Genomic DNA, 12,645 nt, shown 5'->3' with positions numbered 1-12,645 from the left:
AACAGCACGTTCTGCACGTGTACCCCAGAACTTAAAGTATAATAAAATAAATAAGTCAATAAATAAAATACAAAAATACAAAAAAAGACAGAAAGAAAGACAGAAAGAAAGAAAGACAGACAGACAGACAGACAGAAAGAAAGAAAGAAAGAAAGAAAAAAGAAAGAAAGAAAGAAAGAAAGAAAGAAAGAAAGAAAGAAAGAAAGAAAGAAAGAAAGAAAGAAAGAAAGAAAGAAAAGCAAGCAAGCCAGCCAGGTGTGGCTCATGCCTGTAGTCCTAGCTGTTAAGGAGGCTGAAGCAGGATTGCTTGAACCCAATAATAAATAAATAAATAAATAAAGTCCTTGTAGTTGATCAATTCCAGGCTCCAAAGAGCTGGAATAGTTCAAAATATTGAGATTGGCTCTGGATAAGTTCAGAGTAGTTCTCAGAATCTTTATTTTTCAATATTCTAAGAAATAAAAGATAGTTTAATGTATTTGAGACTAAGCTATTTATCAGAGAAAAGATTAACTGTTCTCAGCTCTTATACTTTCCTGTTTATAAAACCCTTTCTTATTAGTGACATGGTCTTTTTCCTGATCTTTTCTACCCAAAGTTTTTTCCTTTGTTGTTACAATGATATTTTTTTCTAAGACCAGACTTTCTAGGTTGTTGGACTGTGTTGCATGATCATGAACTGCATAGGTGTTCCAATATATTTTAATAATTGGACTTTTAAAAGCAGTTAAGCCATAAGTGTCCTTAGTGTACAACTGTCCTTTAGGCCTCCTCAGTCAACCTACACCCATTATTTTCACATTATTATACTATTTTAAATTTGTGGTATCTGGAAATATCTAGAAAGTGCAAGTAGTGACTTGGTTGTTTCTTAGAAAATCCCTGTATAAGATAATCTTTTCTTAAATATTTTCTTCACAAATAATAGGTCATTAACCTGGGCAGTCTTCTTTTCTCAGAGGAAATAGCTCCGTTTTTCAAAGTCGGTCCTTGCTTGTTCATATTATCACCCCTGTTAATATGCAGCTACTTAGTTTTCAATATATAGTTCCTAACACTAATTAGAAGCCATATTCTTCTGGGAGTTTATAATCTTCAGGCCGAGGAGAGTCATTACATAAAACCAAGATGCTAGAGGCTTTTTTTTTTAACTTATCCCAACCCTCTTTCAGTTGCTCCTATGGTATACCCATCTAGGAACTAGAAATAGACCACCCTGTTGGGCAAATGGCTCATACACAGGAATCCTTACTCCTGACCTTCAGAAACCACCCCTCCATCTCTGATTTAAAACAGTCTTTTGTGTTTCATTTTGAAAGGGAAAAGAAACAAGGGAATCATGCTTTTCTTAGGATATTCCTAAATTCATATTTAGGCTTTAACAATAAAATTTCTAAAGCTCAACCTAAGGATGATGACTTAAAAAATTTCCCCTCTAATGGTATATATAGGTTCATTTTAATCTTATTTCATAAACTGCATTTAAAAAATACACATGTCATTATAATACAGGCACAAACCATCTATTCTAAGAATTCTAATTCTAGTTATCATCCAATTATTTGATATTTTATTCCATTTGAAATGATCTATAGATTACAAATCTATAATGATCTTATAGATTTGTAATCTATAAGTAGCTAAACTTTTGTAGAAAATGATTGTGTCCCTTAAAATCAGCATACCCATCAAATGCATTCTGTACTTAACATTTTATTATACAATACATTGGAAGTTTAAAAAATATTTTGTGATTGACTTAGTAAGTGCACTCAAATTTAGAGTCTTGATTTCAGGAGAAAAAAAGGTCAAAGAGAGTCATCAGAGAAAGCCAAGAAGCAAGAGGTTTCATTTCTTTCTGATCCACTCCACCCACTTTGAGTTCTTTCTGTGTTATACTCAAATAGAAGCAAGAAGTAGCTTGTCTTGTCATGTCACATTCTATATTACTGAGGTAACCAAACTTGATGAAACCTGCCTTGATTACTATTGCTCCCAAAGAATAATATTAATGAAATTTCCTGAATTTTATCTATTGATCTTCTTTCTCTTTATATAAATAAAAAGTGAATTTGTATTAGTTGGCTTTTCCAGTTTTCTTGGGCCCATTGTTTTTGCAGAATAGCAGATTTTGATTCTAAAGAAACTCGCCTATATTTCTGAATGTTCCTTCCAGAAACTGAGTTTTTAACATTTCCCTTACCCTACAAGTGCTTTTTAAAAATAGAATTCCCCCTTCAACGCATACATTAACATCTATTATAATAAATTAACATTCCCATTGTAACTGATTAAGTTGACACGTTCATATGCCTTTGTAAATAGAAGGAGGTGATGGGAATGGGTAGCAGGAAAAGGGGACTGATGGGAAAGTCATTTAACAGGTTGATTAGTACCAATATATCACTTCTTACACACAGTAACCATTGCCTGTATATAATTATAAAAAGAAAAATTTAATGGGTACAAAAATAGTTAGCATGAATTAATAAAGCCTAGTATTTGATAGCACAGCAGGGTGACTATAGTCAATAATAATTTAATTGTATGTTTTACAATAAGTATGAGTATATATAATTGTATTATTTGTAACACAGAGGATAAATGCTTAAGAGAATGGATACTCCATCTTTTATGATGTGATTATTATACATTACATGCCTGCATCAAAACATCTCATGTACCCCATAAAAATATACACTTACTATGTACCCACAGAAATTAAAAATTAAAAAAAGAAAACAGTGGACTCAAACAAATTTACAAGAAAAAAACAAACAACCCCATCAAAAAGTGGGCAAAGGACATGAACAGACATTTCTCAAAAGAAGACATTCATACAGCCAACAGACACATGAAAAAATGCTCATCATCACTGGCCATCAGAGAAATGCAAATCAAAACCACAATGAGATACCATCTCACACCAGTTAGAATGGCAATCATTAAAAAGTCAGGAAACAAAAGGTGCTGGAGAGGATGTGGAGAAATAGGAACACTTTTACACTGTTGGTGGGATTGTAAACTAGTTCAACCATTATGGAAAACAGTATGGCGATTCCTCAAGGATCTAGAACTAGATGTACCATATGACCCAGCCATCCCATTACTGGGTATATACCCAAAGGATTATAAATTATGCTGCTATAAAGACACATGCACACGTATGTTTATTGCAGCACTATTCACAATAGCAAAGACTTGGAATCAACCCAAATGTCCATCAGTGACAGATTGGATTAAGAAAATGTGGCACATATACCCCATGGAATACTATGCAGCCATAAAAAAGGATGAGTTTGAGTCCTTTGTAGGGACTTGGATGCAGCTGGAATCCATCATTCTTAGCAAACTATCACAAGAACAGAAAACCAAACACCGCATGTTCTCACTCATAGGTGGGAACTGAACAATGAGATCACTCGGACTCAGGAAGGGGAACATCACACACCGGGGCCTATCATGGGGAGAGGGGAGGGGGGAGGGATTGCATTGGGAGTTATACCTGATGTAAATGACGAGTTGATGGGTGCAGCACAGCAACATGGCACAAGTATACATATGTAACAAACCTGCACGTTATGCACATGTACCCTACAACTTAAAGTATAATAATAATAAATAAATTAAAAAAAAAAAAAAAAGAAAACAGTGGAAACATTTGCAAGACAGTTTAGATCACTTTAATGCATTTGGTCTTTTAAAATCTTTTCATGGGGTACTTGGACCAAAGGAAACCTAAGCCCATTGTTCATGAAAAAAAGACTGTGTGTGTGTGTGTGCGCGCGCGTGCGTATGCACTAGCACACGTCTGCTCACCTGGTTTCGTGCTGAAATATAATTCCTTCAAAATGCTGCTTTCCTTTGACACTTGTTACAATGAGAAACTAGGGGAAGTTTAGAGTAGCTGTCACTTAAGTGTAAAAGAAGTCAGTTATTTCTGGTATCTTTCAAAATTGTGTCATATAAAAAAATCAATCTTCCATTGAAGTTTTCTATATTGAAGAAGAATATGACAGCTCCAATATCTTTCACTTCAGTTAAATATTAATAAGTTAAGATTTCAAATAATGAAATAACTTACAGAAAGCATGTTAGATGTTTTTCAAATAAATGCACAATAAAACTACTAAATTTTATTAAATGCCTCTATACCCCCCAAAGGATTTGGGGGTTTCTTGGTCACTCACCAGCGTTCTGTTTCTAGAGTCCATCTCCCCTCTAAGGGAGCCATCATTGTTCAAATGATTTTCTTTAGGCTAATCTCTTTCCTAATCTTAAAGAAGAAATAAATTCCACATCATCTTTTAGGACCGATTCTGGATTTCTATGGAATTATCTCGGAAAATAAGAACTCCTGATATATGTGAGATAACCAACCTAAGTGTAATTCTTAAATTGGAGAGATTCTTTAATGTAAACACTAGGCCACCAGACTACTGAAGTTAATTCTCTAGATTAGGGGCCAGCAAACTTCTGTAAAGGGCCAGAAAGGGTCTATTTCCAGCTTTGTGGGCCATTCAATCTCTGTCACAAGTAATCAACTCTGCTGTTGTAGTGTAAAAGCAACCCTACATAATCCATAAACAAATGAGTGAGGCTGTGCTCCAATAAAGCTTTATTTGTAAACACTGAAATTTGAATTTTATAGAATTTTCATTAGTTACAAAATAGTCTTGATTCTTTTTCAATGTGTAAAAAATATAAAATCATTCATATTTTTATCTTGTGGGCCCTGCAAAACAGGAAGTAGACTGGATTTGGCCTATGGACTGAGGTTTGCTGCCACCTGCTCTAGATTTTTCCAGTTGCCTCTTTACCACTTCCAACTCTTATAGACTATGATTGAAGCACTGCTTTGTGGCTCCAACTCTTTGCCTTGCATCATCCCTTGCTTCCTCTTCCCATCAGAGTTGTTGGTACTAACCTATATCTGAGTGTCTTATAAATATGGAAAATGGAAATAAGAGCATGTGTATCTACTTTTTAATTAGATGTATTTTATTTTAAAATAAAATACTATTGATTTTACTGATAACAATAGCAATTCTGCATGGAGAATTGCATGACAATAAAAGTTGACAATAAAAATTAAACGCCTGGAACAGTTAAAGGCGATAGATTTTTAGCTGGAAAAAAGTTCAAGAATGATGGACTATTATATAGTAATTTTGTTATTGGTGGTTAATAGCTATCTTGCACTGAGGGGCTCCTGTATGAGAAAGTATAAATGGATTCTTATAACCACTATTAGGGGAAGATGCAATTAAGTCACTGACAGAGGAATTATCCTTCTACATTGGAAAATATTAATAATAATAAAAAGTGAATAACTATTCAAATTCTAACTCCACTATAGAAAGAATAAGAAGAAACTAAAGGAAATCACATTGGAACAGTTTGAATTAAACATAAGAAAGGAAAGTTACAATCCAAAAATTTCAAAGTTTAAGTCAGAGTCCTGCATTAAGAAAAGTGTAAAGCTATACTGAATCCTGTTTGAATTAAACATAAGAAAGGAAAGTTACAATCCAAAAATTTCAAAGTTTAAGTCAGAGTCCTGCATTAAGAAAAGTGTAAAGCTATACTGAATCCTGCCTTTGGCTTCAAGTAGATGAAGAAGATGATATCTGGAAGTCTTTTTAGACCCTGTTTCTGATAGGATGTATGGTTTAATTACTTCTAAAACCTTCCCATTAATGACTTTGCTAATGCCAAGTACCAATCAATGCACTAGGTTTTCTGTTATGTGGTGATAGAGGGAGAGAGAGAGAGAGAGAGAGAGAGAAATTATATATATATAGAGAGAAATTATATATAAAGAGGGAAATTATATATAGAGAAATTATATATATATATATACATATATATATAGAGAGAGAGAGAGAGAGAGAGAGATGTGGCAGTTTAACTTGTTATTAATTTTAGAAATAGGGTTTAAAAGAAATAGAATTGGCAAGGATCCAGGCCTAAAGCAATGAACAAAGCCAACAAAGCAGTAGGTAAAAGTGAGAATAGTAAAAGCTTTTGAAATAAGACTGAAAATTCAAAGCTAAAGTAAGTGGAAAAGGAAGTCAGTAGAGAGATACAAGAAGTGGCATAATATAGGTGTGGTTGGAGGAGAAAAGCATACTTTGCATAGTGAGTTTGATGATGAAATGAAATTATTGAATAGAGTGGAAAAGTAGTTTCTCTCTCTCTCTCTCTCCCCCCCCGTGTGTGTGTGTGTGTGTGTGTATGTATGTGTGTTTTGCCTGTCACCATGTTATTTTTTTTTAAGTAGAGAATCTCATTCAAAGGTTGATTCATCAGGATTGCATTTGGTTGCAAGTAGCTAACCTAATTCCAGTGGCTTGATCAAATTGTCCTACTCAATAAACTTCTGCTTACCCATCACTGCCCAGAACTATATCATATGGTTGACCAAAGCTTCAAGGGAACCTGCTAAATTAAATTTCGTTTTTAGCTTGGTGCAGTTCTTCCCTAAGCAGTGTTGTGGTTCTGTTAGTTTAAAAAAGTGGGGTTGGGGGATGCAAGAAATTGGATTAGCAGTTGGCAGTGTATGCAATAAATAATACGAACTTTTCAAGTTAATCTAGACCTCATGCTTTTGATGAGTTCTCTTAATAGCTTTTCTGCCTTTTAAAAAGTGATTACATTTTCCATCTTTCTTGGTGACATTGTTCTGTTCTTGAGGCTATAACAGATTGATTGAAAGATACTTAAGTGAGTTGAGATCACTTCTCCAAATACATTATGTTAAAAGATGATACATATATTACTGAGAGGAAGTATTCTTAATAAAGACCTTTGTATTATGCCGTCAACCATCTTCAGGTTCAGAGTAGTACTGGATGCAATGATGGTGGGTATATACAAACTATCGGCTTTAAAGTATAAATGTAGAGAAATTGTCATCAGCGTCCACTTTGTAGTCTGTATATGAACTAAAACAGTGGGCTTCAGAACATGAACCAAGAAGTGTGTATACTTTCATTCTCAATGTAAAAGTTTGCTTCTTATGTATTAACGTTTGTTTATATCAACATGGGGACCCAGAATTGAGGAGTTTTTCATTCCTTTTGATTTTTTTCATCCTTTCTTTCTATGTTTTTAGAGCAAAGAAAATGGAGAAATGTCAAATTATTGATATGTAAACAGATTACAGAATAAATCTTAGTGATCTCTGCAATGACAGAAATTTGTTAGATTCTAACACTATCTAGTCTAATGTAACATGTACTAATAGTTTATATTATTAATATAGTCTCAATAATTACTATAAGAGCTCCCCCCACAGTCTTTCACATATCTATCATAGCTATAATAGATATGTTTAAAGTGTTTGAATACTATTACTGTTCCACTTAAGAGAAAAATAATTAATTGCTAAATTTGAAGCTAAAAATCATTTTATTTCTTTTTTGTTTTTTTAAACAGCTACAGTAGAATGTTACAATCCAAGAACAAATGAATGGACCTATGTTGCCAAAATGAGTGAGCCCCACTATGGCCATGCTGGAACTGTGTATGGAGGAGTGATGTATATTTCAGGTAAACAAGTATTATGTTAACACAATATAATATATAAGCTTTTAACTATATGGTTATCTTTCCGTATAGTGGTAGTAATAATAATAATTCAGGCGTCAGGAGTTTGAGACCAGGCGGGCCAACATGGTGAAACCCTGTCTCTATTAAAAATACAAAAATTAACTGGGTGTGGTGGTGCACGTCTGTAATCCCAGCTACTTGGGAGGCTGAGGCAGGAGAATCTCTTGAACCCGGAAGACGGAGGTTGCAGTGAGCTGAGATCACTCCACTGTACTCCAGCCTGGGTGAAAGAGCGAGACTCCATCTCAAAAAAAAAAAAAAAAATCCAGAAAAATGGATAATCAAAATATAATTTATGTTGATTTTAGAAACTATTTTTGTGTGTATTTGCATATGAATGCCTTGGGCATTCTGTAGATTTATAAGAGTACTAGTAAACCAATCCTGTTATAAGGTATAACTTAGAAGAAATTGAAAAGCATTCAAATTTTGCTTTCCAGTTCCCATTCTCTGTATTCAAATAAGCACCATTCATAGTTTCTGTAGCAACAGTTAATTCATTTTATTTAAGGTTTAGCTAAACTGTGTGAAGGAGTGTATCATTATATAACATATAAGGTCTCCTATGCATAAAACATGCTTCCAGTGTGCGTAATAGTACATAATAATATTCATTCTCTCTTTCAGTATAGCCCATAATATGGGTTTCCTTCTTCCTTAGCATTATAAGAGGATTCTACTATGGTGTCATTGCATAAATATTTCTGTGCTGATTATCTGTATTTTATGCACATGAAGATATATTTTTCTGTTAAAAAATTCTGAAATGGATATAGTTTATTCACAGTGTCCCAGCAGCAACTTTCATTCTCAAATTGTTGGTGTTTAAATCAACCTACTGTCAAATTTCTTTCTTTTTTTTAATGCATTTTCTGCTTTTGTTCTCCTGTAAAATTTAGGAAGAAGTCTCACTTGAATGTAAAGACCACCTCTGGTACTGACATTTAACTTTGTTAGTCAGGTTATTATCACCTGGCCCTGACACACTCTACATGGGACAATTCTTCCCCATTGAATGAAGGCCTGCCAGTGCCAGGCCAGCAGCTACATTACTAGAGACCAAAGGTGTAAAGGTGATATTTGTGGCCTGATTGTCTGACCACTGCCTTATGAAATCTGTAATCAATAAGAATCAATGAAAGGCCTGTAGCATATGATTGGCAGGTTTCTGGTGTTAAACTCATGAGCAACTACAGAATGTCTTATATTGGAAGAACCATACAGGTAATAAATATGCTCCCATTAATCCGTGATTTATACCATCTATCTATTTTATGTGGGCAGCTGCTGTACCATTATAATGAGAGCTCCAACTCTTCTGAGAAAAATGACACCTGAATTGTTTTAGTGGTGCTTTGGCATAACTGGCGTGTATTGCAGAAATGACCTTCCCAATTGAGAGTGGTTAGAAAGTATGGCTGATTTTCAAAACAATGAACACTGTTTTGCTTTCTGGGAAATCTGTAAAGCACAGAGAAAATATTTTTAAAAAGCAGAAGAAAACAGTGATAGTGACTGCCATCTGGCCACTTGACAGTAAAACTTTGAATAATTTGACTGAAAATTAGCTTACTTCTCTCCCTTGTCTACAGAAGGTATAGTTTGATACTTTCGTTGTAGAGACTGATTTATATGTGATCTAAGAGTACACTTTGTAGATGATACAGACTCAATAAGATTAACAACAAATTGCTGCATGTATAAAATTCCACGTATGTTCAGCATTCTAATTCTTTAGATTTTTAAACATGCATTCTGATAACAGATGACATTATCTATCCTCACTCTGCCCACAGAAAACTCTATAAACATAAACAATTCTGAATATTCTTATAAGCTTGTACACTTGTGCAAGACTTTCAACTTTTCCAAGGCATTTTTGAGAAATACCTCACTTCAGAGTCACAATCATGATGCAATAACTGGAGTAGATATTGTTTTGTGGCAAGTGAGGAAATGGGCGCCTGGAATTTAATGTGCTCTAGCCCAGTGCTCAGCACCCGGAGGATACCCACTAAAAGGCAGTAAGGAGTGAATGATGCTTTGTAGATGGAATTTACTACAGATCCAACTCTATCAGTGACCAAAATATATTTTCCTTCAGCAAAGTCTTTTAAAAACACCATGGATCTCCATTTGAGAAAGTCATTGCAATAATGTGATTGTTTTGTTCTTTAAGAAGATGAAAATGCTATTTTCTTTATTTTTGATCCAGAGAATGTATTTATGGAGGGAAGACAGTCCTAAGAACAGTATTGATAAGCTATATGTCATAATATGTGGCTAAAAGTTAATTATCTCTGACAGAGCTCTTTTAATTATTTTTGCATTTCTATAACAATCTATTTACTTCACACCTATTGTTTTATTCTTTAGGAGGAATTACTCATGATACTTTCCAAAAGGAGCTCATGTGCTTTGACCCTGATACTGACAAATGGATCCAGAAGGCGCCAATGACCACGGTCAGAGGTCTGCATTGCATGTGTACAGTGGGAGAAAGGCTCTATGTCATTGGTGGCAATCACTTCAGAGGAACAAGTGATTATGATGATGTCCTAAGCTGTGAATACTATTCACCTATCCTTGACCAGTGGACCCCAATTGCTGCCATGTTAAGAGGGCAGAGTGATGTTGGGGTCGCTGTCTTTGAAAATAAAATCTATGTGGTTGGGGGGTATTCTTGGAATAATCGTTGTATGGTAGAGATAGTGCAGAAATATGATCCAGATAAAGATGAATGGCATAAGGTTTTTGATCTCCCAGAATCCCTTGGCGGCATTCGTGCTTGCACACTCACAGTTTTTCCACCAGAAGAAACCACACCATCACCTTCTAGAGAGTCCCCTCTTTCTGCACCTTAAGATCATCTCTACAACTAAGATGCTGTAGTTCTATCTTTGCAATGTGTCATAAATTCTCTTCTTTTTCCCCCTTAAGTAGTATATATGTTAGGATTAGCCTCCAGTAATTGATACAGATATTGGAAAAAAGACAACATTGATGTTATTTGTGCTGTTTGTTTGGCCTAGAGTGTTTATAAAGTGGTAACACAACCATTCTGGAAATGTATCCCATAGAAGCTGATGTTTAACATATGAAAAAAAAGTATCGTCTATAAAATGTTTCTTCAGTACTTTTTAAATGCTGTGTATTGGGTGTAAGGTATTTGTCATCTTGCATTAGTAAACCCAATAAGCCAAGTTGAAGGTGGATTATAGTAAATGTACAACTGTGCTCACTAGGCTTCAAAGTAAAAGTTTTCCTTTCATCTTTGACTGTAAGATGTCAAAGGGAGGCAGCCTGCTTGAACAGGAAACAATACACAAAAGGTTGCCAACTCGCATGAGCTACCTCCCTCTTTTCATAAAGTATTTTTGACATATCTGTCAACCCACTTGACTGTGTGGGTGCATTGGGAACACAAAGTTTCTTAGACACACAGGAGAAATAGCTTAAATTCACTAATATTAATTTAAAAAGCAGCATGAACCCTCTACTTATAAACAAGGGTTTGGTGTTTTTAAAGTGTGTATACATACATACACATACATACACACACATATGTCAAATATATTTTTTTAATTGAGTGGCACATCAAATAAATGTGAAATTAAAAAGAATTCTTCCAAAAAGCAGCTTCTATTAAAATGGGAATTCAGTATGCACATACTGAATGCATATATGTAGAACCATACAGAATTTAGGTGGATAAGGGCTAGAAATTTTGAGCAACAAAATTTGTCACTTGACCAGATTTTATCTTCAAAAATTGTATTCTACTCCTTCTCCTTTGCTGTTGAGGTAACTTGCATATTATACGTATTCTGTATACTCAGTTCATAAGGTTATTTAGCACAAATTGTAGCAGCTTCACCTGGAGAGCTGCTTTTGCTCAACAAATTCAACTTCCATGTTTTATCTTTTTTTGTTCAATAAAAAACATTTAATGTCATTTTGGTCTGAGACATCCCATTATTGTCTGATTTGACTTCCTTTGATTAAATATCTATATTTTTGGCATGGCAAAATGTGATCAGAATTTACAGCTCTGAGCAGCTTGGATGAGTGAATATTTATGCCTTTTTATTCAAGGAAAAAAAGAATTTGACAAAGTCTAACTTTATTCATCAAAACTCATTGCTGGTGGTGTTTGGGGAATTAGATTATGGAAGATGCTAACTGGCTTTTCATCACCGCAGAACTGCCAACCATGTCTAAACCAAAAGAGCAATTACAATTCTGAGTTTAGTCTCCCTGATCTTCAAGAGGATCCATCTTGCCTGATGAGAAGGGATTGTGTAAAATTATCTTAGAGATTTGTCTTGACCTAGGATCCCAAAGGAAAAATGTTTTTGTGAAAGATTATTTGAGAATTATATTAGCATCATATTGTGATCTTCTCTACTTTATCTGCAGCTGATCGGATTAAATCTGAGCCAAAAATTTAGGGCTATGAAAATACAACTAGTGAGTCTCCAAATTTCTTTACCATTGGGTAATTAACAGTGCAGATGTCACTGCCTCTATCTTGAGTTAAATAATTAAGTAAACAATTTTCTCAGTAGCAGTACATTTGAATATTAGGAAAGCTTGTTATGAATTTGAAAATCCCTCTTGAGCATTATTGTTCTTAAGTCAGAGCAGCTGGTCAATGGTATCAGTTATCTATTTATAGGCAGAGTGGATTCAGCCATTTGCACATAGTTAACACCTGTCTAAAAATGGAGGCATTATATGGTTTGGCTGTGTCCCCATCCAAATCTCATCTTGAATTGTAGCTCCCATAGGGACCCAGTGGGAGGTAATTGAATCATGGGGAAGGGTTTTTCCCATGCTGCTCTCATGATAGTGAAAATGTCTCATGAGATCTGATGGTTTTATAAAGGGCAGTTCCTCTGCACACGCTCTCTTGCCTGCCACCACGTAAGACGTGGCTTTGCTCCTCCTTCACCTTCTGCCATGATTGTGAGGCCTCCCCAGCCATGTGGAACTGTGAGTCCATTGAACCTCTTTTTTCTTTATAAACTA

The 12,645-nt window shown here is 34.8% G+C and overlaps 1 protein-coding gene across 9 annotated transcripts in view; it reads left to right on the top strand.

Annotated features, from left to right (window-relative positions):
* Positions 1 to 11,569, top strand: part of KLHL13 (kelch like family member 13) — a 201,293-nt gene extending 189,724 nt beyond the window's left edge. For all 9 annotated transcript variants that reach the window (XM_050777507.1, XM_050777506.1, XM_050777500.1 and 6 more), the window contains 2 exons: positions 7,441 to 7,554; positions 9,991 to 11,569. In XM_050777507.1, coding sequence (XP_050633464.1) covers positions 7,441 to 7,554; positions 9,991 to 10,478 — 602 coding nt within the window. In that variant the 3' untranslated portion in view covers positions 10,479 to 11,569. The remainder of the gene's footprint in view (positions 1 to 7,440; positions 7,555 to 9,990) is intronic.
* The last annotated feature ends 1,076 nt before the right edge of the window (positions 11,570 to 12,645 follow it).

The sequence above is a fragment of the Macaca thibetana genome, chromosome X, assembly GCF_024542745.1.
Source record: "Macaca thibetana thibetana isolate TM-01 chromosome X, ASM2454274v1, whole genome shotgun sequence".
In the NCBI taxonomy this organism is placed as follows: domain Eukaryota; kingdom Metazoa; phylum Chordata; class Mammalia; order Primates; family Cercopithecidae; genus Macaca; species Macaca thibetana.
Note: the sequence above shows the minus strand (reverse complement) of the source record. Positions and strands in the feature narration are given on the sequence as shown.